Consider the following 27,119-nt stretch of genomic DNA (forward strand, 5'->3'; position numbering starts at 1 on the left):
TTCAAACTTTGAATGACAGCGGATCACCCACCCACCCCTTGTCCAGTCCTGCTCTCTAAATGCAGTAATTAAACACGAGTTTTTAAAAGAACATTGTATTCACTGCAAGCAAGGAGCTGAGGAGGTAATAGGACAACAAGATTCATGCTCATCACTTTTAGTTATTTGAACCGAGAACCTAAATCAGACCTGATTAAAATAGGAACTCAAACCCAGATTCAACCAAAACTGGAGATATTAAACAAATACAGATGTGACAAGAGTCGTGATTCAATTATTAGGAGTCCATCTTTTAATTGCTCATTAAGATGACAGTGTGTATCTTTGCCTACATACATTTAGCAAAGCCTTTTCACTTTGACAGCGCATAAAATTACCCACGCCAACTGTATATCTCTTACTCTTTATGTCAACTTTAGAGTCGCTGGTTTTTCATTATCCTCTTGGCCACAAATTAATAAGGAGGAACAAATTTAATAGCAGCCTCAAACCTTTAGAGATTATCTCAGCCTTGTGTATCTGTGCCAGTTAAATTGCCATTTCTTTCTGCTTAAATTTAATGTGGTCATCTTGATACAAACACACACATATTTAACGCTGCTCTCAGGGCACAGTACTGGCACACCGAGGGGCTGCTCTGAAAAGCTGACGTGGAGCTCCAACTTGAACTTCTCCAACCTCATCACCCTCCCTTTAAGATGTGACAAATGGTCCTGGAGCACCTCCCCTACAAAGAGAGGCTGAAGGAACTGGGTTTGTTCAGCCTAGAGAAGAGAAAGCTGTGGGGGGACCTCACTGCAGCCTTCCAGTCCCTGAAGGGAGCAGAGAAACAGGACTTGGTGCAGGAGTTCCTGGACACAGGTTTTCTTCCCATAAACAAGGTATGTTGGGAAACAACCTTTTATTTCAACATCATCTGCTGAAATGCAATTCAATTCCCTAAGCTGGCAGAGAAACTCTGGGAGGTTTGCTGGTCCACAGTACAACAGGGAGCTTGCTAACACTGACGGGTACTGTTGAGAGCAACGCATGTGTAAACAGGAATAAAAGTCTTGCAGGTTCTGGGGGTCTGAAACAACAAACAAGCAGTTGTCACCATTTGTCAGCTTCAGGGTTAAACAGATTTCTGGCAGGAGAAAGCCAAGTTCCAGAAGATCAGTATATGGAAAAGACAGCACCAGCTTCAAGGCAGAAGGGATGTGCTGGCAATTTCCTCTCAATTCCTGACAAGGAATCTCAAACACAGCTGGCAGATCTTCAGTCAAAACCAAACAGGAAGCAAACTGCTTGAGGCCTTTACGAATGTGAATAGAGAAACTCCAGAGAATTTTGACTATTGCAACACTCTCCACTGCTCCCTGGTCAGAGGGCCGAAGATCTGAAGTAGTGCTGAACTCAGGAGTCTCATCTCCTTCGTGAAGCCCCATTTCAAAAGAGCCATCTTCTTTGTCTGTGGTCTTGGTGTCACCCAGAGGGCTCCCTTTCTCCTCTGTAAAGCAGGAGGGGGGGGATCTCTGCACAGTCTGCACTATCAAGGCAGAAAGGTGCTGGGTAAAATCTTGGTTTGTGGCAGTGTGTGACATACAATGAAAAGGCAAGATGACAGTGTTACAGGGGTCAGGCACTGCACGCTGTTCTTCCTCTGAAGGATCCAAACTGCAAAAGAGATAACAAGGCAAAGTACGAGCCTGAGTTTCAAAACAGTCACAGCTACCTACAGCTCATGGTGCTGCTGCTGCTGCTCTGAACTTTGAGGTATAATCTTGTTACTGCAGTTACATCAGCCTAATTTCATAAAACATCTTAAACAGTCAAGAATGCATAGGTTGCAGTTGTATTCATTTCTGTATTTCTTTTATACATTTACAGCATTTAGTTGATAGAAATATTCCTAATTCATATTATTCCTTTGTCCTGCCACTGAATTTTCAAGATGCTTTCAGATCATCTTGTGTCTATACATTGTTTTGTCTGTACATAGTAACTATTTAATTTGTTAGATCAAAAATAGCATGGCCAGTAGGTCTGGGGAGGTGATTGTGCCCCTGTACTGGGCGCTGGTGAGGCTGCAGCTCGAGTGCTGGGTCCAGTTCTGGGCTCCTCACAGGACATGGAGGTCCTGGAGCAAGTCCAGAGAAGGGCAACCAGGCTGGGGAAGGGGCTGGAGGGCAAATCCTCTGAGAAGCAGCTGAGGGAGCTGGGGGTGTTCAGCTTGGAGAAGAGGAGGCTGAGGGGAGACCTTCTCCCCACCTCCACTGCCCAGCCAGGAGGGTGCAGAGAGGTGGGAGATGGTCTCTTCAGCCAGGGGACAGGAGATGGGACAAGAGGCAATGGGCTCAAGCTGTGCCAGGGCAGGGTCAGAGCAGATGGGAGGGCAAAGTTCTTCCCTGGCAGAGTTGTGGGGCTGTGCACAGGCTGCCCAGGGAGAGGCTGAGTCACCTTCCCTGGATGGGTTTATAAAAAAGGGTAGATGAGGTGCTCAGGGATCTGGTTTAGCTTGGGACAGGAACAGTTGGACTTAATGATCTTAAAGGTCTTTTCCAACCTTGTGATTCTGTGATCTTCATACTCTGCACAGCCACTGGTTGAGAGGCTGGGAGTGTGCAATTTATCAGAAGTTAAAAATAAAGTGTTCAGCTCATCTTCCATTTCCCAAACCCAACAGGCACTTTGCAAATCACTGGCTTGAAGCCACTGACTTTATTCCAGGGTTCAAAGGTTACAAAGACTTTATACTCTTACCACTGATTTCGCTTGAAAACAACTAGAGGCAGCGTGCAACCAGACACACTGGTTTGCCTTAAAGCCGGGTTTGAAATGCACCATCCACTATTGGGACTCAAAAAGCTGATGGGGGTTTAAGCCAGAGCTCAGGAGTCTCACTTACCACATCTGGGGTCACTTCCATGTGCTTTACAGGAATCCAACAGAGAGGCAGGTGCCTACGGAACAAAGAACCATCAGGCAGTGGCAGCTGCTGCCAGATTTCAGCAGAAGTGAAAAGCAAAGTCAACGTTGGCTCCTGCTTTTTAAGGCCAGCAGCTCCCTGCTGAGTCCTGACTGCTGTACCCGTGGGCAGCTGAACAGCTGACCTGTGAGGATGCTGACACACCAGGTTTTTAGTTCAGGCTGGGCACTCTGAGGCAGCCAGGAACGCAGTGAGAACAGATGTGGCCTGTAGGCCTTTCAGCACACTACAGACTTCAGCAGCAGCGCACAGCCAGGCGAAAAGGCAAAGGCCCTGGAGAAAGCCCAGCCACGCTGGCAGCAGAGGCAGAGTCCCTCAGGGCTGGCTGTCTCATGCCCTGAAGCCAGGCATATGAAGGGCATTTCCTATATCAAAAATGACATCACAACGCAGAAGTTAAACAGCTGGAGTTTGAAGGAGACCAATTAGGCCAACACCTATTGCCAGAGAGAAGGTTCTTCCACTCTCTGAGGAAGAGACCTGTCTTCCAAAAGGTGCTGAACTGCTCAGTTCAGAGAGCAGTTCAGCATCTCAGAGCACACTGAATGAGACACTAATGCCAGGTAAACATCTCAGTCCTGACAGCGACAATTCTCTGCAACTCTGGTGAATTCAGATCATGCACTCACTGTACAAGGTGGACCAAACCCACCACTCAAATTTGGGGCTACCTCCTTTCTCAATTATAACAGCTCAGAGAATGAAAATACCTTTGCTGTGGATTACTATAACAACATAAGTTTAATATCAGAAATTAGCTTGCAAAAAAAACAAACACTACCACATTAAAACTGCCATAAAATAAACACAAGTGTAGCAATTATCTGATTTTTACATCCAGAGTCTGGTATTTCAAAATATCTCTGGGGAACTGTATAGTCTGTAGGAGTCAAACTACCAGATTGCAAAAGACTGCTGGCTAGGACTGTTTCTTCACAAATTATTTCTAGAAGAAATACAAAGACCTTTTAAAATTGCTGAAGTAAAACCAAAATGAATGTCTAACAGTGTCTGTCAAACAACTAGAATTAAGATTGCATCATCAAAATGTGACCATCAGTCATTAAAGCTGCAGGGTCTCTTCACAGAACAGCCAGGACAGAACAAAACCAGGCACAATTTTAGTATCCATAAGTGCACTGGAAGGTGCACTGAAGACTGCTAAAGCTCATTTTTTAAGCTAACCACCAATTTAAATCTCAACATCTTGTGTGAGAATTCTCCATGTGATTTAGTTTTAACAGAACTGGTCCATTTCCTTGAAACTTGCCCTGAGTGTTACCAAAGCATTGCCAGGCTGGCAAAGCCACAGCAGAGCAGTTTGTGAGCTTCACAGCATTCACTCCCATTTTTGCAGGCGTCAAGCAAACAAGCAGAAGATCTGTAAAACCTTTAACCTGGCTCAGAAGGTCCTGTCCCTCAAATGCCACTCAAGGAAATGATCTTACCTCGAGCCGGCCCGCTCACGCGTGTACAATGTACGTGCAAATAAACAACAGAATTCCAATCACAGAATCCCAGCCTGGGCTGGGCTGGAAGGGACCCAAGGATCACAGAGCTCCAACACCCCTGCCACAGGCAGGGACACCAACCTCCAGGCCTGGAGCTACACAAGGTTGCCCAGGGCCCCAGCCAACCTGGCCTTGAACACCCCCAGGGATGGGGCACCCACCCCTTCTCTGGGCAGCCCCTTCCAGCCCCTCACCACTCTCTCTGGAAAGAACTTCCCCCCAATATCTGTCCTAAACCTTCCTTCCTTTAGCTTTAATCCATCCCCCTTGTCCTGCCATTGTCTGCCCTTTCAAAAAGCTGATTCCCTCCTGTTTCTCTGCTCCCTTCAGGGACTGGAAGGCTGCAATGAGGTCCCCACAGCCTTCTCTTCTCCAGGCTGAACCAGCCCAGCTCCCTCAGCCTCTCTCTGTAGGGGCCCCTGCTCCAGCCCTCTGATCATCTCCGTGGCTCCTCTGACCCCTCTCCACAAGTCCCACATCTTCCTTGTACTGGGGCCCCAGCTCTGGACACAGGACTCCAGCTGGGGCCTCCTGAGGGCAGAGCAGAGAGGGACAATCCCCTCCCTGTCCCTGCTGCCACCCCTTTTCTGATGGGAGTCCAGGATACCATTGGCCTTCCAAGCTGCAGGAGCCACTGCATGTGAGCTTCTTCCTCAGGCATAAGAACTCCTGCCTGTATCTTTCTGGATTGATGGCAAAGTTTAGTAGATGACACCAAACCATCTCTCAGGCAGAGGAAGCACAAGAGAGATTTACTGCTTGAACAAAGCAACCGTGTTAGCCAGAAGGAAACTCAAATTGACAAGAAAACCAGAACAGGGCAGCATTATTTCTGGATTTCTCTTCTCTATATATGTTTAATCTTTGCCATAAGCCATTTGGAAGACATGTTTAAGTTGAATAAAATGCTAGTGAAACAGATGGTGTCTAGAGAAACTGCAGAGAAAACAATTCACAGAAATAGTGCATCAGAAAATGAATTCCATTATTCCTGATTTCAGGTCTAACAATGAAATAAATTGCCCAGCATAGCTCCATTTTTTTAAAAATAGACTTCTCAAAATCAGTATTTTGAAAACAACCCTTGATAGCTAGGTATGTAGCAAAGAATTCATTTCTGTTGTTAAAGCTGAGGACTGTCCTAATCCTGTCCTACTCCTTGCTATCCCACTATATATTAATATATTTATAAATATCCCACTATATATTTATATCCCACTTTTATATTTATTTTTATAAATATAAAAGCCCTTCCTCAAGACTCTACTACAGGAATCTTATGGAAAAGGACCACAGTCAGTAACCCCAGTCTTACACCAGTTTTCCTGTAAAATTCCCAAGTAGTTCAGAAAGATCTTGGTATTTTTTCCAAGATTCATGTGCTCCTTAAACATTTGCAATAATGGAAAAAGATGATTGATCAATAAGTAACACCTAAACAGTCACAGCCACTGCTAGCATGCATCTTTACAGCTAGCCCTGCATAAAACCCCAGGCTGCCCTATAGCCAGGCTGTCTCACTCCTGCAACTTCAATGCTTGATGCTTTAAAGCCAGCGTTGGCTTAATTTGGGAGAACCTGGCATTTCACCTGGAGGTGAAAAGTTATCCAGAAGGGCTCCAAAGGCAACTCAAGCACATAAATAGCAACTAAACCTGCATCTAAATTGCTTCTCCTTTAATTTAAACGCTGTCACTTCATTTTTACTGAGTGATCTAAGACCTCTACTGATTCTGCAGAAATGCCAGGAACAGACTCTTTCCAAAGACCTCTTCCCCCACCCACCAATTCACTGCTAAGAGTAAGCTGTTTCGCCCCAAATTATGGAGACTGTCATCACTTTTCTAAATGGTTACAAAGTCGTCCCCAACCAGATATACCCTACTGCATTTTAAGCTTTCATTCAGGCAAAAGCAAAAGCATCTTTATCTCTTCTCAGACACACATGAATTTCCCAGTCAGTCAGTCCCACGGGCCCCTGCAGAAGATGCAAGACACGCCACTGTTCTACGTTCTAATGCAGTGGGTACCCTTGGTTGAAGCATCCAGTGAAATGGGATTTTCAGGTAAGGTCAGCAGGTGCTGTGGAACACAACAGTGTGCTGAAATCACAGGCTCAGTCTGAACCCAAACTCCAGAACTGCCTCTTACTCATCTCCTTTTCTGACCTCCATTCTGGCCTGACAGAAACACAGCCCTTGCCAACAGCAGGAATGGAACAGATGCTCCAGCTCCCCTTGTGCAGACCAACAAGCAGAGAAGCAGTTTTAGAACGTGTCTACAGATGCCACAGTTCCCATGAAGGCATGTATCTAGACTAGCAAGAGAGATACAGTCCTCTGCTGCTGCTTTCTGCAGTAAAAGCAGCCCCGTGCCCCAACTTCTGTTCGAGTTAATTAACACCACAGTGAACATCAGGGCAGCTTTGCCAGGTCACATGTCACTTGCACTACGCCAAAGCTGCCGGGTCTGTCTGCTCTGACTTGATAAGCCCCATATCCCTTCACAGAACATCCAGGTACATCAGTGCAGCCCAGAGACGCAGAACCCAGAGGCTCAGCCCAGCAGCACGATACATACATGATTACCTTGGCTGGAGCTGACAGGACGAGGCAGAGAGGGAGAGGAAGGACGAACAGGAAGAGAAGAACAGTTTGGTTTGGAGCTGGCAGCGGTGAGCCTGGAGTCCTCACTGATCTAATAAAGAAAGTAGGCAATAATTAAAGAAAAATCCTAAACACACGGGACACGTCAGAACCTGAACTGCACTAAGTCTACAAAGCTTTCCCAGTTTGAGTAAAAAGAACGTTAGTACCAAATGTGTTGGGTTTCTGAGGGGTGCCACACGTTGGTGCTCACACCCTCTCAAGTTCCCATTTCCCACTAAGCAGAATTCCACTAAGAATTCGTTTAGAGAAGTCATTCTGATCACTGATCCCTGCACTGACAAAACCAGCAGCAAGTTTCACAAACCACAACGACAACAGGATTCTTAGGCTGCAGGGGCATCACAGCTCCTGATAATACAACTTATTTCCAGAACAAGATTAACCCACTGCACAGCAGACAGGAGAACAGGACAATTCAGACTTCTGATCCTTTCCCATTGCTCAATACTCGCAAGAAGAAAGTCTGGGAAAATCATTTCAGTCCTCTGCAACACAAGCACTGATCTCACACCTCAGCACTCTCTGTATAAGATGGAAAATACAGCTGTTGAGGTCAGCTGCATATTTATTGTGTGTACCATTAGGCCATTTTCTCTTTTCCTCCCACTTCCTCTATCCCAAGCCAGCAGAAAAAGGAACATCCTGAAACTGCATTGAAATCTAAATAGGAGAAAGAGGTGATGTTCAAACCTCACACTGCAGTAAAGCACAAACACTGCACACACTTCCATGACAAGTGAGTTTAAGGAATTCTGCTCAAAGCCAATCTGGAGAGGACTCACAGGCTTCTTTTGTACCCAGCACGTTCTGCTCTCACAGCACCCAACTCACCTTTTTATCAGAGCTGCTCAGTTTGTGTTTCACCTCCTTGGCTTTCTGAATGGCTTTCAGCACTTCCACTGTGTCTGGTTCCTTTTCTGTGGTGATAGTGTTATCCAGACAGACCTAAAAATGTTAAAAACATCCAGAAATACAGAAAACAAGGCAGCTCTGTAACTTATTGTTACTTATGTCATAAATAAATAGTTTGATGCAGATGCTGTGCATGTCTGTAACCCTGTAAACAAGGTAATGACCACGTCAGACCTCATGACTTGAATGCAAACTCAGAAGTGCTTGGGAAGCTCCACACCCCACTGGCACAGGCACCTTCCAACAGGAACACCCTGTTACCCAGTGAAAGCAGGGCAAGCTCTCCCTTAGATCTGAGGAGCACACCCAGCAGCGTATACATGGTTCCATTCTCTAGAGACGTACTCCAACCCCCACTAAAAACTCCTCAGGCTTGTAGAGCATTCACACAACTTTCCTTACCAGGCTTTAGAAAGAAAAAGCTGTTCTTACATACCTCTGAAGCCCTGTCCCCAAACTGAGCCAGTACTTTGGTCCCATAGTCAGGGATGATGCTCAGTGGGTTGCTGGATAACACCACCTTTTCTAAGCACGGGAGGGTTCCTATATTTTTTACTTCATCAATCTGAAAGTTTTTCAGTAAAAGGATGAATACACAGATTGGCTAAATGAGAACACCACCACAGTCTAAGCATTTCTTGACTAAATTACATACAAACAGTAACCAGGAAAAAAAATTCTCTCCAGCCACTTTATTTGCACTTTCACCCTCTAACAGGAATCACTTGTGTTCTAAAGCAATCTGACACTAAAATCAGTAGTTACCTGTTCGATTTTGTTGTTGCTCAGATCCAAGTTGACTAAAGAGTACAGCTTGTTAAGACCACACAGCCTTTCCAGCTGATTTCCTGCTAGATTCAGAGTTTTGATGTTTCCCAGTCTTGTGTGAACACCTTCCAGCGATGTCAGCTTGTTGTAGGATAAGTCCAGGTGAACAAGGTTGTAAAGATGCTACGAGAGCACAGAAAATCCAGGTCACACACCAATTTGCTAAAATTGAACCATATCAAAGGCTTGTCCATTTGCTCATGCTGGATGCTGCCCAGCTGACAAACACAACATGAACTTGCTCATTACACAGGATTAAGCCTGCAGGAAAGGGAACTTCCTCGACTCTATTTTTCCCAAGCCATTGACACAGCCAGCAACGACTGAATTTAGTGAAGAACTACATGTTGCATGTCAGTGTTGGCAAGTAAGAAATGCACCCTTACGAGGGCTTGATGCTAGGAAGCTATTTGGGCTTAAACTCTTCTCTGCAAGATGAGTGGCAAAATCCTTTAGCAAAAGGATTCTGTCTTGGAAGGTCCTGGGCAGCCTGGCAAACATCACCTTCAAAAGCATCCCTTACCTGTAAGTTTTCTACCAGAGACACCCCATTGTGACTCAGGTCCAGGAACTCAATCTTGGGAATTAATTTCTAGAAGGGAAAAGGTGCACATGTTAAATGCGTTTTAGCTTAGAAACCTGGCTGTACTTCCTTCACCAACCAACTAACAACTAACAGGCAAAGGGCAGGAACTCTCCAAGGCACAGACCCTCTTCTCAGCTTTCAGCAGTAAAAAGCGTTCTGCACCCATTCTAGTGCAGCCAGAGTGCAGACTCCTGCTCGTGAGAGAACCAGATTACTCTGATGAGCACGGTCACGTTTGCATTTGAAACCTGGGTTCTCACTGAAGACAAGCAAGTTGCCCCCAGTTTAGCCCCACTAACTACAGATCAAACTCATTAAGAGGCCTTTCCAGCTCAAACAGGCCTGTCTGTATTACACAGAACCCTGGATAAAGATTACAGAAGCAAAAACCAGAGTAAGTTGAGCAGTGCATTGATCTCCACATCATTACCTTGTGGAGCTCAAGCACGGACAGTGCAAGGGGAAATCTTTCAGAAGAGAGATACATGAAGAAATTGCAAAATCCCTGCTGAGTCATGTGACACAGAAGACCAGCCATCCTTTCCCCCCACACACAAATGAAGAAAGATTTCTTACCACTGAATCATCAATTTGAGAGATGCTGTTGTGACTCATATCCAAGGTTGTTAAAGTTCTCCAAGTTGGGATAACTGCTGTCACTGGACAGCTTGAAGTTGTATCCTCTGGCTCGCACTGATCAAACTCAGAGGCCTCTGGCACCAGGATTTCCTGTTAAAGACAAGCACCCTAAAAATATGTTACCTGCATCTTTGGTGAAAGCCCATTGTTTCACAAGCAATCCAAAGGACCTTATGGAAGAAAGATCCCTAAGCCTTATCATCACCCAGATTAAAGTTAAAGGTCTTAAAGCAGGAGCTGAGTGTGTCAGAATGATTTTAGATCCACAGGGAGGGAGTCCCAAACACTGGCAGCCAACCCAGGCTGGAGAATGGGAAGGAAGAGAGGGACTGTGAAAGGTACGCTCCTCAGACCCTTGCCAAATCACAGCCCAGAGAAGAAGCCACACGCATTCAGCTCTCGAGGAGTAACAGAAGCACATTCCAATCAAAGCCAGGGGATGAAGTCCAAGGCACTGACAAGATGGGTTTGAAGAAAGCATTAGACCATCTCATAAAAAGGCATCTAGTTTTCCCATGTGCCCATAGCATTCTGGCCAGAGCACATGGCACCAGTGCAAAAGGCAGGCGGTTGCAGTTCTGGTTGCTGTGAATAAAATTTTGGGAGAAATCTCTTAAGGTTTGGGGGTTTTTTTTGGTCTTACATATATCTTATAAACTCTGAAGGCTCCCACTCACAAGCTTTCAGAAGGGCCAGAAACTCTCAAGTATTTTTCTAAATAATATGCTGTATATAATATTTTTCTAAATCATATGTTCTTCTCCAGCCAGAGAATCCTCTGAACAACAGGTTCTACACACAGAGGATGGCAAAGGCAACTGAAGATCCACAGGAATAACAGTAGAGCTGCGGTTTTGCTTTCTAAACTTCCCAAGCCCTCCAGTGCACCTTCCCCAAACCACTACTTCGTTTCATCTTTGAACATACCACACAGTTACAAGGAAATTCTTCATGTAATAAAAGGGCTGAAAAGACACTGACCTGTAGCAAGCAGTGTTAAAAAAGCTACTCAGCAAAAGTCTTTGTAATTCACTGATTTGGTAGAAGAACAAAATATCAAACTGGTTCCAGACAAAAATTATCTGAGGCCATTTTACATTTGTTCTGTAATGGCATTTTTCCTAGAAATTCTGGGCCACTCATCTCTAAAACTGATGGTTTTGTTAGTTTGGTTTGGGTTTTTTTAAACTTTCCAATACAGTTAAAGGTGAGAAAGGGGACAGGACTTACACACACATGCATGTATGCATCTGTATACACTGGCCTAGCCATAGTGTTGTCAAAGAATGCAAGGTTGAAATGAATATTTCCTGCCTCCCCATGCCTATTAGCACCCAGTAAGGCTCTGTCACAGAAACCCTAGAGGGCACCGCTGAAGAGATGACATCACATGGCAGAATCAACATCTTTCTTAGAGAACTATGTTGAAGGTTGGTAGAATAAGCACCTGTTTAACACCCAGCTCTAAATGCTTACAGGTGTTTACTGCCAGTAAAGATCTTGTGCATTCTAACCAGGCTCCAGAAGCATGCCAAGAATCCCATCACTCTGGCAGAAACACCAACAGTACTTGTGCAAACATGGCTCACCTTGAAATACTGGAGTCGACAGGTAAAATCTAGAATATGACCTAGATCAGTTTTGGCATCTCCATTAGCACACGTAGGCTTCCCCTGCAGCAACTGTTGAGTGACAGCATATGGCTGCAAGGGTCTGATGTTGAAGACTTCTCCAGCCATTCAGAGCTGCTCTCCTGAAAAACACAGGATGATGGTATCGAACACAATGCTGCCCCAGTTACCAAAGAGTAAATGGTACCTGCAAAACCTAATGTCAGGGATTTCATGTCTATCATTTATATTCTAAGCTCATGATTAAGGCACCAAAACAATGTCTTTTTTGCTTCTAAAGTAGAAGCACTGAATTCAGATAAATTTTCTTTAACACCAGAATAACCCAAGTGTTCAAACAGGCACTCTCTGCATTCAAGCCTTAAGCTCCCAACGCAACTAATGGCAAATTTCCCTCTTAACAGGGCTGGAACCAGACAAAGTTCATTTATATAACATACAAATTGCTAAACTTTGAGATATCCCTAAGTTCAATAGCAGCAGCACCTACCATCTAACAGACAGACCTGACATCCTTTGCTAAGCTGCTGATGTGCAAAGCTGCAGCATCTTCTTGGACAGTCTGAGGACTTTCACCACACTACCACCAGAGCAAGCTCCCTGGGCAGGAAATGCATTCTCTGGCAATATTTTTACAATCCCATTTCTTTCCAGGAACACTAGGAAACAGCATCCAAAAGCCTCCTCTGACAGCATCCCAAGAGCAAATGTGGATTACAGCAGTCAGAATACATGCACACGTGGAATTAACATCTTCCTCCTCTTCCTTTTAAGGACACCAGTTTGACCTGACAGACAGGAGAGCATCGGCTTTCCTGATAAGCAGAGTTCTCCAAAGACTAAAACTCCCTTTGGCTTCAGTGGGAGCAAGTCCCAGAGTCCAGCTGCACATCACCACAAGGTTCCACTCACATACAGCGGTCAGACATCAATGATTTTGGCACTAGTGAGGCTACAGGCACTACAGAGTCAGGGAACAGTTCTTCAGGACCTTCCTTAAAGTGTTCCACAATTTGCTGAGTGCCCCCTCTGAAGTGGCTTCACCTAAAGTTAATTTTGTGCCAGAACAATCTGAACCACGCTTCACCTATCACCTCAGCCAGCCAGAATCACAGCACAGCATTCAGCCTCCTGTCCCTTAAAACAAAGCCAGCATGGGTTAATCATTTCACACGCCTCCTGCTCCTGGGGAGCCACTTAGAGATGTTGCAGTAGTGCATTTCATTTTCAGCTCTCAGCCTCAGAAAAGCACATCCTTTCATTAACTGACCAGAAGGTCTCATGTTTCCTGAATTCTGGAAGAACAACATTAAGACAGGTGAAGTGATGCATTCAACACACTCTATCAAGGCTCACTGAAATGACACAAACTTCCTGACTGGTTGCACTAAAACATACCAAGGAATTCATCAATTTCTGATTTATTTCCAAAAGCAGCTGTGCTTCTGTGACAGTTCCTCCTCAAATACAGCTTGGATCAAAGCACAAACAGCAAGAAACAGGTGAAGAGGAAGAACAAGGCTCAGTCTGATGTGAAAGACTCAGATCTCATGGTCTGGAGATTAAATCTCACAGGTATACACACGCATGCACATGGAGGGAACCATCCCCAGTTAAATTCTTGCAGGTTCTTTACCTTTGTGGAAGAGCTCTTCAGCCAGTGCAGCAGTGATCCCATTGATCTCCTGCAAAGATTAAACCATTGCAATGAAGTGTTACATACTTACAGTTCAAAGTGTATCCTTGGACAAAATAAGTCTCCCTTTCTTGCTGTGGTACAGGACTTTTAAAAATAGAAATCAACTGTCATCTCATCTTATAGATTCTCTTTGTAACTTGAAAATACTTCATCAAATTATTTCATTTCATAGGTTCTTCATTTCCAAGATGGAAAATACTGAACTACATTTAAATAATCACACGCTGCATGTTTTCAAAAAGGGCAACAGCAACTAGAGCAATTCTTACTGACCATCATCAGCCCAATGCCAAACAAAGCCTGGTTTTAAAGAAACTATTACCAGTACAGTTTTCTTCAAATTTGAACATTAGACTAACCTAATACATTAATGCCTTGGCCAAAACCAGGACAATTAAGCACTCAACATTTCCTTAGAGCATCACTAATACACTGATAACTTTAGATTAACAAGTCTACAGGGAAGAAGAGATCTGTAAAAATTAGTCTTCTGGACTTAACCTCCTTGCTGAAGAATAATTCAAAGTCCCTGTTCACCATCCTCTATCTTCTCTGCCCTTCTGGACCTACACAGTGCTCAACCCCCTTTCTACACACTGACAGCTCCAGGAGGAAAAGAAAAAGCCTGGAAAATTCTCCCTGTGGGAATTTGTTCTTTTAAAATCTAAAGGAGCACAAAGGTCAGTACAGGTATTTCCCATACTTCACAAAACGCAAATGCTCTGTAGAAGTCCAGAAATAGTTCTGAGCTCTTCCAAGAGCTCTCTCTAAGGCTCACAAGAAGAACAAAAAACTATCTGTGATAGTTTAGGCACACACATCTCATTTTAAGGTAGCTGCAAAGGACAAACAGGCATTACAGATCATCATGAAATGAGTATTTGAGGAGTTTACTTCACTGACAAACCCCTCATGATTCATGACAAGGAAATAAATCCATGGGCCATCTGCAGCACAGTTCAGCTCATCTGATGAGGCAAACATTTCAGACAAGCACATTCTTAGTATAACTGAAACCCCACTCACTGAGGATGAACAGTTTGGAGAAGCAGCTCGAAGCTGCATTCCGAACAAAATTCAACAGTTCTGTTATTGGATAAAGCCAGTTACACTCACCTGGCATGCAGAGATCTGACTGAAACCCAGGCTCTGTGTTCCCTTCATCATCTGGGGGACACAGCAGAATTTTCCTACATTTATAATCGAAACAAGGTCATGACGTGGAGGACACATCTCCCCCTTCCTGTTAAGCAAAAAGAACCTCCTTCACTGAGAGTGATATTTTCTTTTGCAAGACTTGTCAAAAATAACACTAAGGCGAAAATATCTACAAAAAAACCCTATGTCCTTATATAACTAAATCTAAAAAACATCCCATAAATGAAAAACCACACTGTAAAATGGAGCAAGCTAAAAACTACTAATTGGCTACACACACTGTTTGCATTGTTAATTTATCTGTTATGTCTAAAAGTTATCTGCACACCTTCTGTGTTGACCATTTATTATGGATAATAACGACATGTTCAGTTACTTCCAAATACCTTCCTACAACTCCTCCTTGGTGTAAGGCAGTCCCTACCTCTGCCTTCAAGGCCGTAGTGTTTTGAAGATGTGATCACCAAATACTTCTCAGTGTGAATAACTTTGCTGTTTCATAGGAAATTCAAGGATATTGTCAGGGACTATGTAATCCAGATTTGACCATTGACAATATCCATCCTGAAATTCCCCACTCCTGAAACCAATTGTCCAATCCAAAGAATCCATTTTCCTGTATCTTTTGTGTTTGATCTATTAATTTCTGAATGCTGGCATGGATTGACTGAGAGTGGACACATTCATGCAGCACATGCCTTTCAAAATTTTCACAACCATGTCTGTGAGCCAGCAACAAAAATCAGTTGCTGCTTGATTCTGTAAAGTCTTACAGAATCCACACCTGCAGCTGAGTGTCTTGACAGTTTCAGGAGTCAGATAACACCAGCCTCACCTTTTCGTGCAGGCACCACCCATTGCAGTCTGTGTTCTTAGGCTGTGCAGAAATCACCATTTCCCTAATTTTCATTTACCATAAATACATACATATTTCAAAGACTGTTAGTTAGTTCCATATGTCCCACAGCAAAACTCATAGTCCATTGTGGCTGCAGTTGGAACACTTGACATAAGTTACTGGGATCAGGATCTCCGCCTGGTTCACACAGGCTTGCTTTTTTCTGGATCCATGGCATCTGTAATGACACAGCCAGATCTCCTTTCCCCAAATTACTACCTGTAATTTAATTTTTTACTAACACTTGACATTGACTTTTTTTCTTTTCATCTTTTCTTTTTTTTTTTTTAAACCTCCTTTTAAACCTCCTGCATATTTCACATTGGAGGTACCAAGCTGTTCTGTGGCAGACATAAACAACTCAAAACATACAGAGCTTTGTTTAATTGATCAGCTGGAGAGATGTCCTTCTCTCCCCCTTTTTGTTTGTGAAGCAAAAACACTTGAGAGTTTGATTCATACGTTCCACCATGGCCTGACCTGCAGGCCAATGTGGTGTCCCTGTAACATAGGTAATGTCCCACAATTGGAAAGAGGTTTGTATTGTTTGTGCTGTATATCCTGGGCTGTTGTCCATTTTGATTTCACGGGGTACATGGCATTGGACACGGTTACCAGATTCCCGCGTTTGTGCCGTCCAAAACCTCCCGTGTGCCTGTGCCACAAGGTTTCAGGCCAGGGGCAAGGCCGCTGGTGAATTGCTGACAGTCCAGGTGACTGTGCAACCCCTTTCGCCTCAGTAAACAAAGAAGTGGTATTGTAGCTAAAGCACCTTAGCAGACTGATGAAACAATTCATGCAACTTTTGAACATCCAAATATTTTCACACTGGCTTCCTTGGAATTTTCCCTGGAACCCCTTGCTTCTCAAATGCAGTTCACTCATCAATCAAACTTCCAACGTCTAAGTCTTTTCCCGCAATCAGTATTTCAACCAAGTAATGATACTGTGGTGAATGGGTTAATATTTTGTTCATTGAAACAAGGTATGAATGACAGGAAACCACTTAGCTTCTAATATTAGTTCTAATATCAGGGAGGTTGCTGACTTATATCTCGAAACCCGTCACAACATCTGCTGACACATTTCGAAATCGGTCACCACATCTTATTTTGTAAAAATAACTGTGAGGAACTATGGACCAGAGTATTTTTTATTAAGGCTTATGCTAAGCTTAATATGAAATCACTTATGCCAGCAGCTACCAAAAATGTGCAATTGCTTATGCAAGCTACCAGACACCGCTTGTCCAGGATAAGATAACCACAATTGCTTACACAAACTAAACCAGATACCGCTTGTGCAAGATAACCGCCAGATGTCCAGGAACCACAGATAGGACAAAGGAGGAAGACTTCTTACTCCGGCCTCAAAGACCACCAAGAGGCAGAAAACGACCCCCTAACAACAACTGAAGCATGCGCAGAGTACCTCCACTACTTCATGAACACGGAAGTAAAAAATATATAAAAAGGGACTGTTTGAACTGATCAGCACGGCAGTTGGCGGAGCGCAGACTCTCCTGCCGTCCAGCGCTGTCTTTGCTCATATTCTACTTGCTATAATTAATAAAATTCTAATTGGATTATGATCCATTGTAGTCTCAATTTATAACACTTTCCTTCTAGGCAGAGGCCCCATGCTTCTCCTCGCAGGGTTGCAGATGCCGTCTGATAGAATTCTGTGCACTGTTAGGAGCTGTTGCTATTTTGGTTTTGGTTTTGGTTTTGGTGGTGGCTGGTTTCTATTGTTGTTACAGCTCTGTACACCAATAAAGTTTAGTTTGGTTCAGTTAATCAAGAGTTTCTATATATAAATTCTTCTACAGAAAATACAATAACCCTTTTCAATTTGCAAAAGCAACATTTCCCAGCATTTTCCACAGTGCTACAAACTCTGACCAAAGGTGTGCCTACTTAGTTAGGTCACACGCTCTTGCAGGAATGTATAATAAATTACTGTTTCACTAATGTTTCTACCTCAAGTCCTTTCTTTAGGACCATTGGCATTTCTAACACATTGAAATGGAACAGTGAGTTGGAAATGCTGAATGACTGCAGCCATGGGGGTGCCAGAAAACCTGCCATCCAACTGCTTTAGGTGAGTCGGCCCTGGCCATGGGGTCTCCAGCCCTGGCCATGGGGTCTCCGGCCCTGGCCATGGGGTCTCCGACCCTGGCCATGGGGACTCCAGCCCTGGCCATGGGGTCTCCAGCCCTGGCCATGGGGTCTCCGGCAGAGCCAGCACTTGACAGCAGTCCAGTGACCGCATTAGGCTTCGTGCCACCACCCCCACTCACTGAAACTTCAAAGCAATATTTAAGGGCAACTTTCCCTCCCTGGAGATTCCTGGCTCCGTGTTACGCTGCAGCCAGCGACAGGTATCTGCAGCCTCAAAGCTCTGCTGCATTTAACAGCCTCGAGGTGAACTTCTGCTCTTGGACTGCAGCATGTTTAGATGCTCCAGCTGGTACAATTGCTTCCCTAGTGTGATATATGTCCATCTGATTCGTGTTAATATGGAATCATGTTGGGGGTGCATCATGACCTACCCTTGTATGGCCAGGGGCCTGGGAGGGACAGTTTAAGATTCTTGCATGTGCTGAATGAAGGATGTTGAAGCAGCAACAAACTAGATAAAGGATGTGCAAAGCTTTGCCTAAAGGACCACAGTGTTAGCACATTGTGTGCATTGTGATACCTGAGGAGAAACAACTTGTCTCTGAGGAGGAGGTGATGAAGAGGAACAGAAGAATAGGAAGGCTCCTGAAATCTGCCTCAAGTCTGCAGAACCAGCTGCCTGACTTTGTTAGCAAGACAAAAGCTAAAGCTGCCCTAAAGGATGCCTGGTGGGGGTGGCCTGGCGGGCGCTCCAGCCTGTCAGTGGGGCCTGCGGGCGGTGCTGGCCCTGGAAGAGATCTAAGCCAGGGGCTGGGGCTGTACGGGGTGCGGCCTGGCGGAGCGGAGCCTGGCGGAGCGGAGCCTCCCGCAGCAGCCGCCTGCAGCCCGGTGCCGTCTGCTCGCCTTTGTTCGTTTAAAAAATCGTTCCGTTTGGTTCTAATCCTGTTTGGGACCGAGTCACTTGTAACAACTGGGGGCTCGTCCGGGATGGCTCTAGTACTGAACGCTGAGGTGATCTAGGAGGGGCGCCGCGCCATTCGGTGGCTCCTGCTCGGATCGGGACTAACGCCATCCTGAACCTGAGAATCGGATTTTTACGAGCTCCCTTGCCGGCTGCAGCAGGTTTTTGTGCCCGGAATTGTGCGCGCAGAGACCCAAAGGAGACGCCAGTCATGCAGCGTGAGGCGGGTTACGTTCGGCTGCCCGAGCGAGGCCGGCAGGAGCCGTGTCCGTCGGCCCGGCCCATGGGGTTGGGGCCGAGTGAAGACGACAGAGTCGTAAGTATTTTGCGTGTAGCGTTGGGTTGGGTGGGATTCGGTTGCCTGTGTGTGTGAGAGTGCGACTGAGACGGAACGTGGTTCCGAAGCGAGTGCGGAGGTTCTTCTGACCGCGGCTCCGATCTCCCGCCAGCGACTCGTCAGGGAAGGGCCGAAGCGAGTCCTATAGGACTCGGGGGGGTGACAGGTCCCCAGCCCCCTGCAAGACACTCTTACGGGTAACCGAGGGCTGTAGGAATTGCCGGAGTGAAATTCCGAGGTGGGTCAGACGACAGACCCCGGGACCAGAAGAAAAGGGAGCAAATTACCCAACGTCCATTAGAAATGCTGATTAAAAATTGGAATGATCGGGGCCCCAGAGAAGGAAAAAGTAAATGAAACTGAGTTCAGTGTTGTGTGTGGGATGGCCAGAGGGGCTTGTGAGGCTGCCTGTCCTTTGGCCTGGTTTTGGCTCCTTTGAAACCCCCAGCTGGACAAACAGGCGTGTAAATTCACAAAGGCCTTTTAGTCAGGAGGAGAGGGATTGTGCAGTCAGGACTTGACGTCCTTTTCCAGCTTCAATGTTTGCACTAAAAGCAGGAGAAGGGCTTGAAGATCCGTGGGAGCCGTTGCCAAGCCCGGCGGCGGCTGCCCCTCCGGGAGTCGTGGCATTTCCAGCGGTACCAGCGCTGCCCCTGCGCCTCCACCATCAGCAGCACCGGCACTAGACCGACCTCCGGCTGCAGGTGTAAGAAGCGGGGACCCTGTTAGATGATCCCCTCCGAGTAGCCGAAAAACTGGACCAATTCCTAGGCCCTAATACTTCTACCTGGGAAGAAATACAGTCCATTTTAGGGATTTTGTTCACTGCTGAGGAGAAGGGAATGATTAGACAAGCTGGACCGAGAATATGGGAAAGACAGAATCAGGCAGGACCCCCGGGAGGGCAAAAATGGGACAATTTGTAGCTAAATCCGGGGGCTGGGGGAACATAAGAAGAAAGTTAGAGAAGCTGGAGGACTGGCAAGAAGGGAAATACTATTCAAAAGAGGTGCTGGTAGCAGGGCTGGAGCCTCCAAATTGTCAAACTGTTTTTTTCACACTAAGAAAACATTATCCCAACTTAGAGAGATGGAGACGGGATCCTGGCTTTGCTACAGGTGAATGCCTGCACCAGAGTGGCATGTTAAGAAGGTTAATTGTTCTACCTCACTGGGGAAACAGAAGGTTCTTGCTGCCTTTTAAAACTGCGTATAGCAGCAATAAGAACAAAATTCTTCCTGAGCTGGATATTCCAGTGTTACCGAATGTTTTGTAACAGTGATCAATTGTACTTGTGACCTGACAATGAGAATATCTTTCTACAATCTAAGATGCCACGTTACTCAAGGTGTTACAGTGTACAGCTGGCTGTCTTTCTTACCCAGGTGTGTGCAGATGAGCCCAGTAATACCATATCCGTAGGGAGGCAACAGCAACGAGCTACATCTTCACAGCTTTGCAGGCGCTGGACGTGCTGCTGGCTGTAGGGGAGGTGGTGTGACAGCCGGTCACGGGGAGTCTGTATAATCCAGGTCGCTGGGTCCTGAGTGGCAGCCCAAGGAAACTTGCTTGAAACATCTCGCACACCCTGGTGTCTTTATAAATCTTTTAATTGCATAACGTCCTTATGACTTTGTGGCTGTGGGGTTTTTCTGTGCACTGTGGGCCTCTTTCCTGGGTTGCTCCCAGGACATTGTGGAGTCTGGTTTGATTTGTTACGAATGGGCTGGAAATAAAATCTTCCCGGCCACGATGCCATTTGTGTTGGGTTTAAAGAGGTTTGCTAGGGAGTTGTTTGGAAAAATGAAACTGGGCTTGATGATGCTTTGTTTCAGCTCTCTGTGCCTGGCCTCTTGTTCATTAGAGATGTGAATTTGTTGCTGGTTTAGTGCTTTGTCATGGTAAGGAAAGCCACCCCTAAGGTGGGACAACCTTTTGGATAGGAATGTTGTGGTTAAAAGTTCTGAAAGCTGACCCGAGGCTGCTGCATCAGCCAGGAGAGGGGATAACAGTTTGCTCAGTTGTTAACAGATCATTCTGAGCAAATGCCCCCTAATTCCTGAGAGGGATAGAACTCTTTGCAAGGGGAGATGGCTGAGCCTGCAACTGCAGCATGTGCCTGAGGAGCACTTCACTCGGAGGTTTCTTTACAATCAGGCTTCTAAACTGGTGTTAAGAGGAGTGAAGTGACTTTCTGCTGGCTGCCAGTAGCGCCTTTGATTCGGGAGATGCAGGTAGATCAAAATTCTGCAATTTTGAAGCTTAATATGGGGATGTCTCTGTGTTTGGTGTTTGCTTTATTTTGGAGAAAGGGACATCTTCTGCTGTAAAGGCCAAAGGCATGTAGCCAGATGTGTAATATTTTAGCAGAGTATAATGATAATTATGGGTCTGCACTTTTGACATGGCAAAAAAATCCATATAAAATAAGATGAGAACTCATGAGTCAAGTTTGTTTTTTTTTTTAAAGTATGTTTGATATTGTTCAGGTATTTATCAAACCAGGAAATAAACCCACTGCTATAAAATGGTAAATTATGAGGTAAGGTTTTATTTTCTTTTCCTCTAACTTCATAATCAAGTATAAACAACATAATTAGGGCCCCCATAACACTATTTCATGAGGGGCAGATATGAAGAACACCCAAGAATGAGTAAGGGATCAATCAGAATGCTATTACAATATTGTTTGCATTTTCAGATAGGTTCTTTGGATACCCAAGTGAGAATTTATGAAATACTGCCTATGTGTATATTCCTTTATAGTTTATTTGAACATATAATCAATATGAACTTTGGTCTCCATGAAAGAGAATTAATTTTCCCTACCTTATTGTAGGTACTTAGTGAAAAAAATATGCCTCACCTATGTAGTCTTCTGTAAGGGAACAAATTCAAAGTCTTTATTATGAAATACTCTAGTGGGAAAACAGCAAATTATGGTCATGAAAAGATCACTATAAAGAACTTGTCTATTTTGCTGAGATACCAAATTTATTGATGCTTCCACGATCTGCAGCCAACCTGAGAGCAGCCACAGCACATTATGTAAACTTGGAAGTGCTGTAACTTTCCCACAGACAATTCTTTTTCTTCCACTTGAGCTCAGGGCAGAAAAAAAAAAAAGAATAGAAAATTGGTGTGTTGACATAAATCTTTTCCAGTGCATAATGTCTTTTCCCCAGTGAAATCAGTTCTAACATTGATGTTCCAGGAGTTTCAACCAAAGTAAAAGGTGAAGCTAAAGGCATTTATTGCAGCTAAATTTCTTCCACCAATTGAGGTTTATGTTGCCTGGTATAATATTCAATTATGTGATGTCCATGTTTAGCTTGTGAGCCTTATCAGAAGTTATAAACTTAAATGGTTTTAAAGGGTGAGACTGTTACATATGATATCCTATATAGTAAATGTATGCATATAAATATATTGAAAGTTATATATATTTATGTATATCTCATGTGCCACATATATTCTATACATGTTATATTCGGTATAGCTATATGTACACTGTGGATTATATAGTATAATTGCACACTTGATATTCTATATTATTTATTATACATTCTAAATTTTATACATTATATCATAAAGTACATCTGTGAAGTTTTCTAGATTCCTCAGTCTATGCAATAAAGCACAAAATTGTTGGAAAAGGTGAACAGTGGCCTTAGTCAGGACATGATGTGAGGCAGAGCTGATTTATTGGAGCATTCAGGGTCCAGGATTTTAATTCTGGACTAGGTGTTTCCTTTGGAAGCATAGCTTCTTTCCTCTACTGTTTTTTTCTGTAGCAGGTAACACAAAGCAGTCTTCTAATTGTCATGAACATTGATAATGAGTGGTATTTACATTCATATATCAAAGGATGAGTTACTGGAAATCCCAAATACTAGTTTAATGACAATTCTGATTTCAGTCAATATGTTACTAGAAAACTGAATGGACATTTTATTTTTAAATATCTGAAAATGTTTTTCCTAAATTGCTAATAAATGCAGTATTTAAATATTTTGGTTAAACTCAATTAATACTGCAGAAGAGAGAATGGTAAAATACACAAAACTTTTATAGGACTTTGGAGTTGAAGTTCTGGTTTTAAAAGTGTTTTTAAAATGTAGAAGCTTGAATTCTGTTTACTTTCAACATTTAGACTCATAAACTTCATGTCTACTCTTGAAATGTCTAAGAATTGAATAATAAAAAAGACAAACAATAAAAAAAACCCTACTTTGCCAGATGAAATATACTTCTTGGTTTTACCCCTGTTCTCCCACAGTTAAAAAAAAAAATCCCAAAGTTAAAAAGTAATCCCAGAATTACTGACTATGAAAACAAATAAATTGTCATCATATTTGTCTTGTTATATGAATAGAAAAGGCAAGACATAAGAGAAAGGCAAGATAAAAAGCCACTATGGAAATAAAATAGTTTATGTTGCTTGTGTTATGCATCTGTTCTTTTTTCCTTGTAATCCTGTCTTCTTTTCTTAAAAAAAAAAAAAGAGTATATACTATTTTTCATGCAAATTATGGTGAAGTGAGACCTTGTGATTTGAAGAAACATAGGTCATTGCACTTATTTTGAGCTGGGTAGTTATATTATGGTGCCAAAAAAAGCTAAAAATAAGTGACATACAGATTGACCTCAAACACTGTTTCTGCTGGTTTGTAGTTAATGATATATAACTTACAGACATGGGATCAAACAGCTGGAACAGAGTCAGAAGGAAGAAGAAACAGCTTTCAAGTACTTCACTTCCATCGGAATCATAGAATGTGTGAGGTTGGAAGGGTCATTTAAAGGTCATCTAGTCCAATCCCCCTGCAGTAGGCAGGCACACCTTTAACTAGATTGGATTGCTCAGAGCTTCATCAAGCCTGACCTTGAAGTCTCCAGGGATGAGGCCTCCCCTAACTCTCTGGGAAACCTGTTTTAGTGTCTCATCACCCTCCTAATAAAGAACTTATAATGAACAACCTAAACCTACCCTGCTCTAGTTTAAAACCATTGCCCCTGTTGCTACATGCCCTTATAAACAGTTCATCCCCAGCTTTCCTGCAGGTCCCCTTCAGGTACTGGACGGCTGCTATAAGGTCTTCCCAGAGCTTTCTTTTCTCCATTGTAGAAACCCACTAGGTTGGTCAAGCAGGGCTTGTCCTTGGTGAAGCCACCCTGGCTGTCTTGAATTGCCTCCCTGTCCTCCATGTGCCTTAGCATAGCTTCTAGAAGAACCTATTCCATAATCTTCCCAGGCACAGAGGTGAGGCTGACAGGGCAATAGTTCCCAGGATTGTCCTTTGTACCCTTTTAAAAAAACTGGCTGTAATTATTCCCTTCTTCCAGTCATGAGGGACTTCACCTGACTGCCATGACTTTTCAAGTATCATAGAGAGTGGCTTGGCAACTACATCAGCCAATTCCTTTGGGATTCTTGGGTGCATCTCATCATGTCCTATGCACTTGGGGATACTCAAGTTTCAAGGTCACGAACCTTGTCTTCACTTACAGTGTGATGGACTTTGTCCCCCAAGTTCCCATCTTGCATTCAAGAAAAGGCACTATACTTTTTTTTTTTTTCTGAAAATACAGTGTGTGTGAGCCTTGGCAGAGGAAATCTTAATGACAGAAATATGCAGTGGTGACTCCTGCTTACAGTCTGTGCCAAAGTTAGAGGGCTGGTCTCTAAGAGATTATCAACAATTACAGGAGAATTACAGATAAGGTAATCATAGATACAGAGACACAGTAATGAAGAAAGGCCATATTCAGAAAGCTGTCTCTAGTGTCTGTAGCAATGAATATTCTTGGTTATTAGTCATAAGCACTCTATTTAGAATCTCAGAATCACAGAATGGTTTGCGTTTGAAGGGACCTCAAAGATCATCTAGTTCCAGCCCCCACTGCCATGGACAGGGACACCCTCCACTAGATCAGGTTGTCCAAAGGCCTATCCACCCTGGCCTTGAACACTGCCATGGACATCCACAACATCCATTTGAAGAGGAACATTTATCTCATTCTGAAATAATGTACTGGCTTTCATTAATTTTGCAAGCTATCTTAGGCCAAAATGAATCTCTAAGAGTTGCAAATTTATTCCTCAGAAGTCCAGAAGTTAATTCAGGGTCCAGTCGTAAGGACTAAGCTCAACCTCTATCTGGCTAAAACAGCGCTTCAGCTATTCCAAAGACCCCTGAGTGAACCTTTGAGTATGAGAAAGCAAACGAAGAAGATTTGAGCACTGTGTATATCATGGGAGGGATGGGGAGAAGCATATTTTTCTGATAAAAACATACTTGCCATGAAGAGGTTCCACAGAATGACAAGAATCCTTTTGTATTAAAACCATCACAAAAATAATGGTTATACTAAAGGCATCATTGACTTTTTATTCCTTGACATGTTAAAAAAAGCTCTGTAAAGAAAAACCTAGCAATATTTGACTGGTAGAGTTTGATGTTCTCTGCTCAGTTCTGTTGGTTCCTGGTTTTCTGGGACCAAAACTAATGTATGCAGTGAAACACAGATGTTTGGCTCTGCTCCACTAGTAAATCCATCTTCTAATGTACCAACACTACACCTCCTTCATGAAAGCACAGATCCTAATATTACTAATGGATTCTCTGTCCTTTGTAAATTACAAACAATGATTTTATGTGTATGTAATGTATCTAAAGTACTTCTTAACATGGTGAAACCTGAGATTTAGGCTTAACAAAGTCATTCTGCTTTGTGAGGACTGGGTGCAACTTGTTCAGAATATTTGAAATTAAAAAGAAATAATTAAAATTATGTGTCAGAATCAAGCCATATTAAAAAAAAAAAAAAACAACCTAATTCTTTACTTAATTTGATTTGCTCACTATTTTGACAAGGTTTCTGCTTCAAAATTTTTCAGAGTATCAAACTTTCCCAGAGTTCTCCAAAGTCTGATGAGCTTGCCTCTCTCATAGGAAGAGCTCAGTGATCAGGCTTAAATTTGAAAGAAAGTTATTCCACATACTGCTTGTATCTTCTGGAGATATGGTCTTGTGCCACAGATGTGCATTTTTCATTAGCTTTAATAGAATTTCTTTCTGCCCACCCAGAGAACAATTTGCTGCAACACATCAGTTAATTTCAGAGAGGATATTTTAAGCTACATGATGACATAGTTATATAGGACTAACATGAAAATGGTTTCAGACTTTTTCCTTTAAGTATAACATTTTAACTTTACATTTACACTATATAGATAAAGCCCAGAATGGGGAATTTCAGAAGGAGAGAGCTAATGTAAGATGCTGCAATACAGATCTCAAAAGATGTGTGTAAATTATTATGAATCCACAATTCAAAACAAAAAGGAGAAAAACCATTAGGTTAACCGAGATAACACAGTGGTAAGCATTTATGTATGAGTTAACTACTTGACTCATCTATAGGAATCCTACAATATTCAGTAGGTCTAATTTCACAAAGTGATTTTTCCATCTGACTCAAGCCTTGCTGCAAATTCCTTCTTTCTCATGCCCATGAATATGAAACTGGCTACCTTCACAGGGATGGAGATACTGAATCAGGCCAAAGATGAAAAGATTTTTGTGTTCCACCATGCTTGTCTTTTCCAAAACTCTGGTGAATGCTTTCCTGAACTGCAACATCAAGTCTCTGAACAAATCAGAAATCAAAAGCTAATAATTATTTCTGAAAGAAATATTAGGCTTATTCTGACTCCTTGCATCATCACATTGGCCATTCTTGTCCCCAGCAGACAGAATCTCCTATTTGAAGTAGTGTTACTGTTGAAAGTGGTGTGACTAGTGTAGTCAGAACATGGAATTAGATTTGGCTTTTGTTTTTTTAAATCCCATACTGTATTTCTATGATATTTTTGTAAAACTGTCATTTGTTGACCCCACGTTCCCTTGTAAGTATCTAACATATTATTCCATTCAAAGGTGGATAGAGTGGTAAAAGAACTGAAACCTTATTTTGGAAGACATACTAACATATAATCTCTGGAAAGCAGGTACTATATGACTTCTATAGCAATCTCCAGCAGTTTAATATTGCTTCAATATTGTTAGGCAATATAGGATTGGTCACGGACAGAATTGAACTTTAACATATTTAGAAACAAAAATATTTTAACTCTTCTTTCAGTGAGTCCTTCCATATTATCTTGATGAATAAACTAATTTTGTATATCGTTTCAGG

The 27,119-nt window shown here is 43.3% G+C and overlaps 2 protein-coding genes across 2 annotated transcripts in view; one reads left to right on the forward strand and one right to left on the reverse strand.

Moving 5' to 3' along the window:
* Positions 1-27,119, forward strand: part of LOC311195299 (nischarin-like) — a gene marked incomplete at both ends in the record, with an annotated part of 539,550 nt that overhangs the window by 183,652 nt on the left and 328,779 nt on the right.
* The window catches only part of LOC311195133 (nischarin-like), a gene marked incomplete at its 5' end in the record, with an annotated part of 179,710 nt that continues 152,893 nt past the window's right edge, over positions 303-27,119 (reverse strand). Inside the window, 9 exons of the mRNA XM_084268470.1 lie at positions 303-1,656; positions 2,884-2,942; positions 3,793-3,914; positions 7,068-7,176; positions 7,980-8,093; positions 8,497-8,625; positions 8,826-9,011; positions 9,412-9,480; positions 10,051-10,203. Coding sequence (XP_084124596.1) covers positions 765-1,656; positions 2,884-2,942; positions 3,793-3,914; positions 7,068-7,176; positions 7,980-8,093; positions 8,497-8,625; positions 8,826-9,011; positions 9,412-9,480; positions 10,051-10,203 — 1,833 coding nt within the window. The 3' untranslated portion in view covers positions 303-764. The remainder of the gene's footprint in view (positions 1,657-2,883; positions 2,943-3,792; positions 3,915-7,067; positions 7,177-7,979; positions 8,094-8,496; positions 8,626-8,825; positions 9,012-9,411; positions 9,481-10,050; positions 10,204-27,119) is intronic.

The sequence above is a fragment of the Gallinula chloropus genome, assembly GCF_964237585.1.
Source record: "Gallinula chloropus genome assembly, chromosome: 10".
NCBI lineage: Eukaryota > Metazoa > Chordata > Aves > Gruiformes > Rallidae > Gallinula > Gallinula chloropus.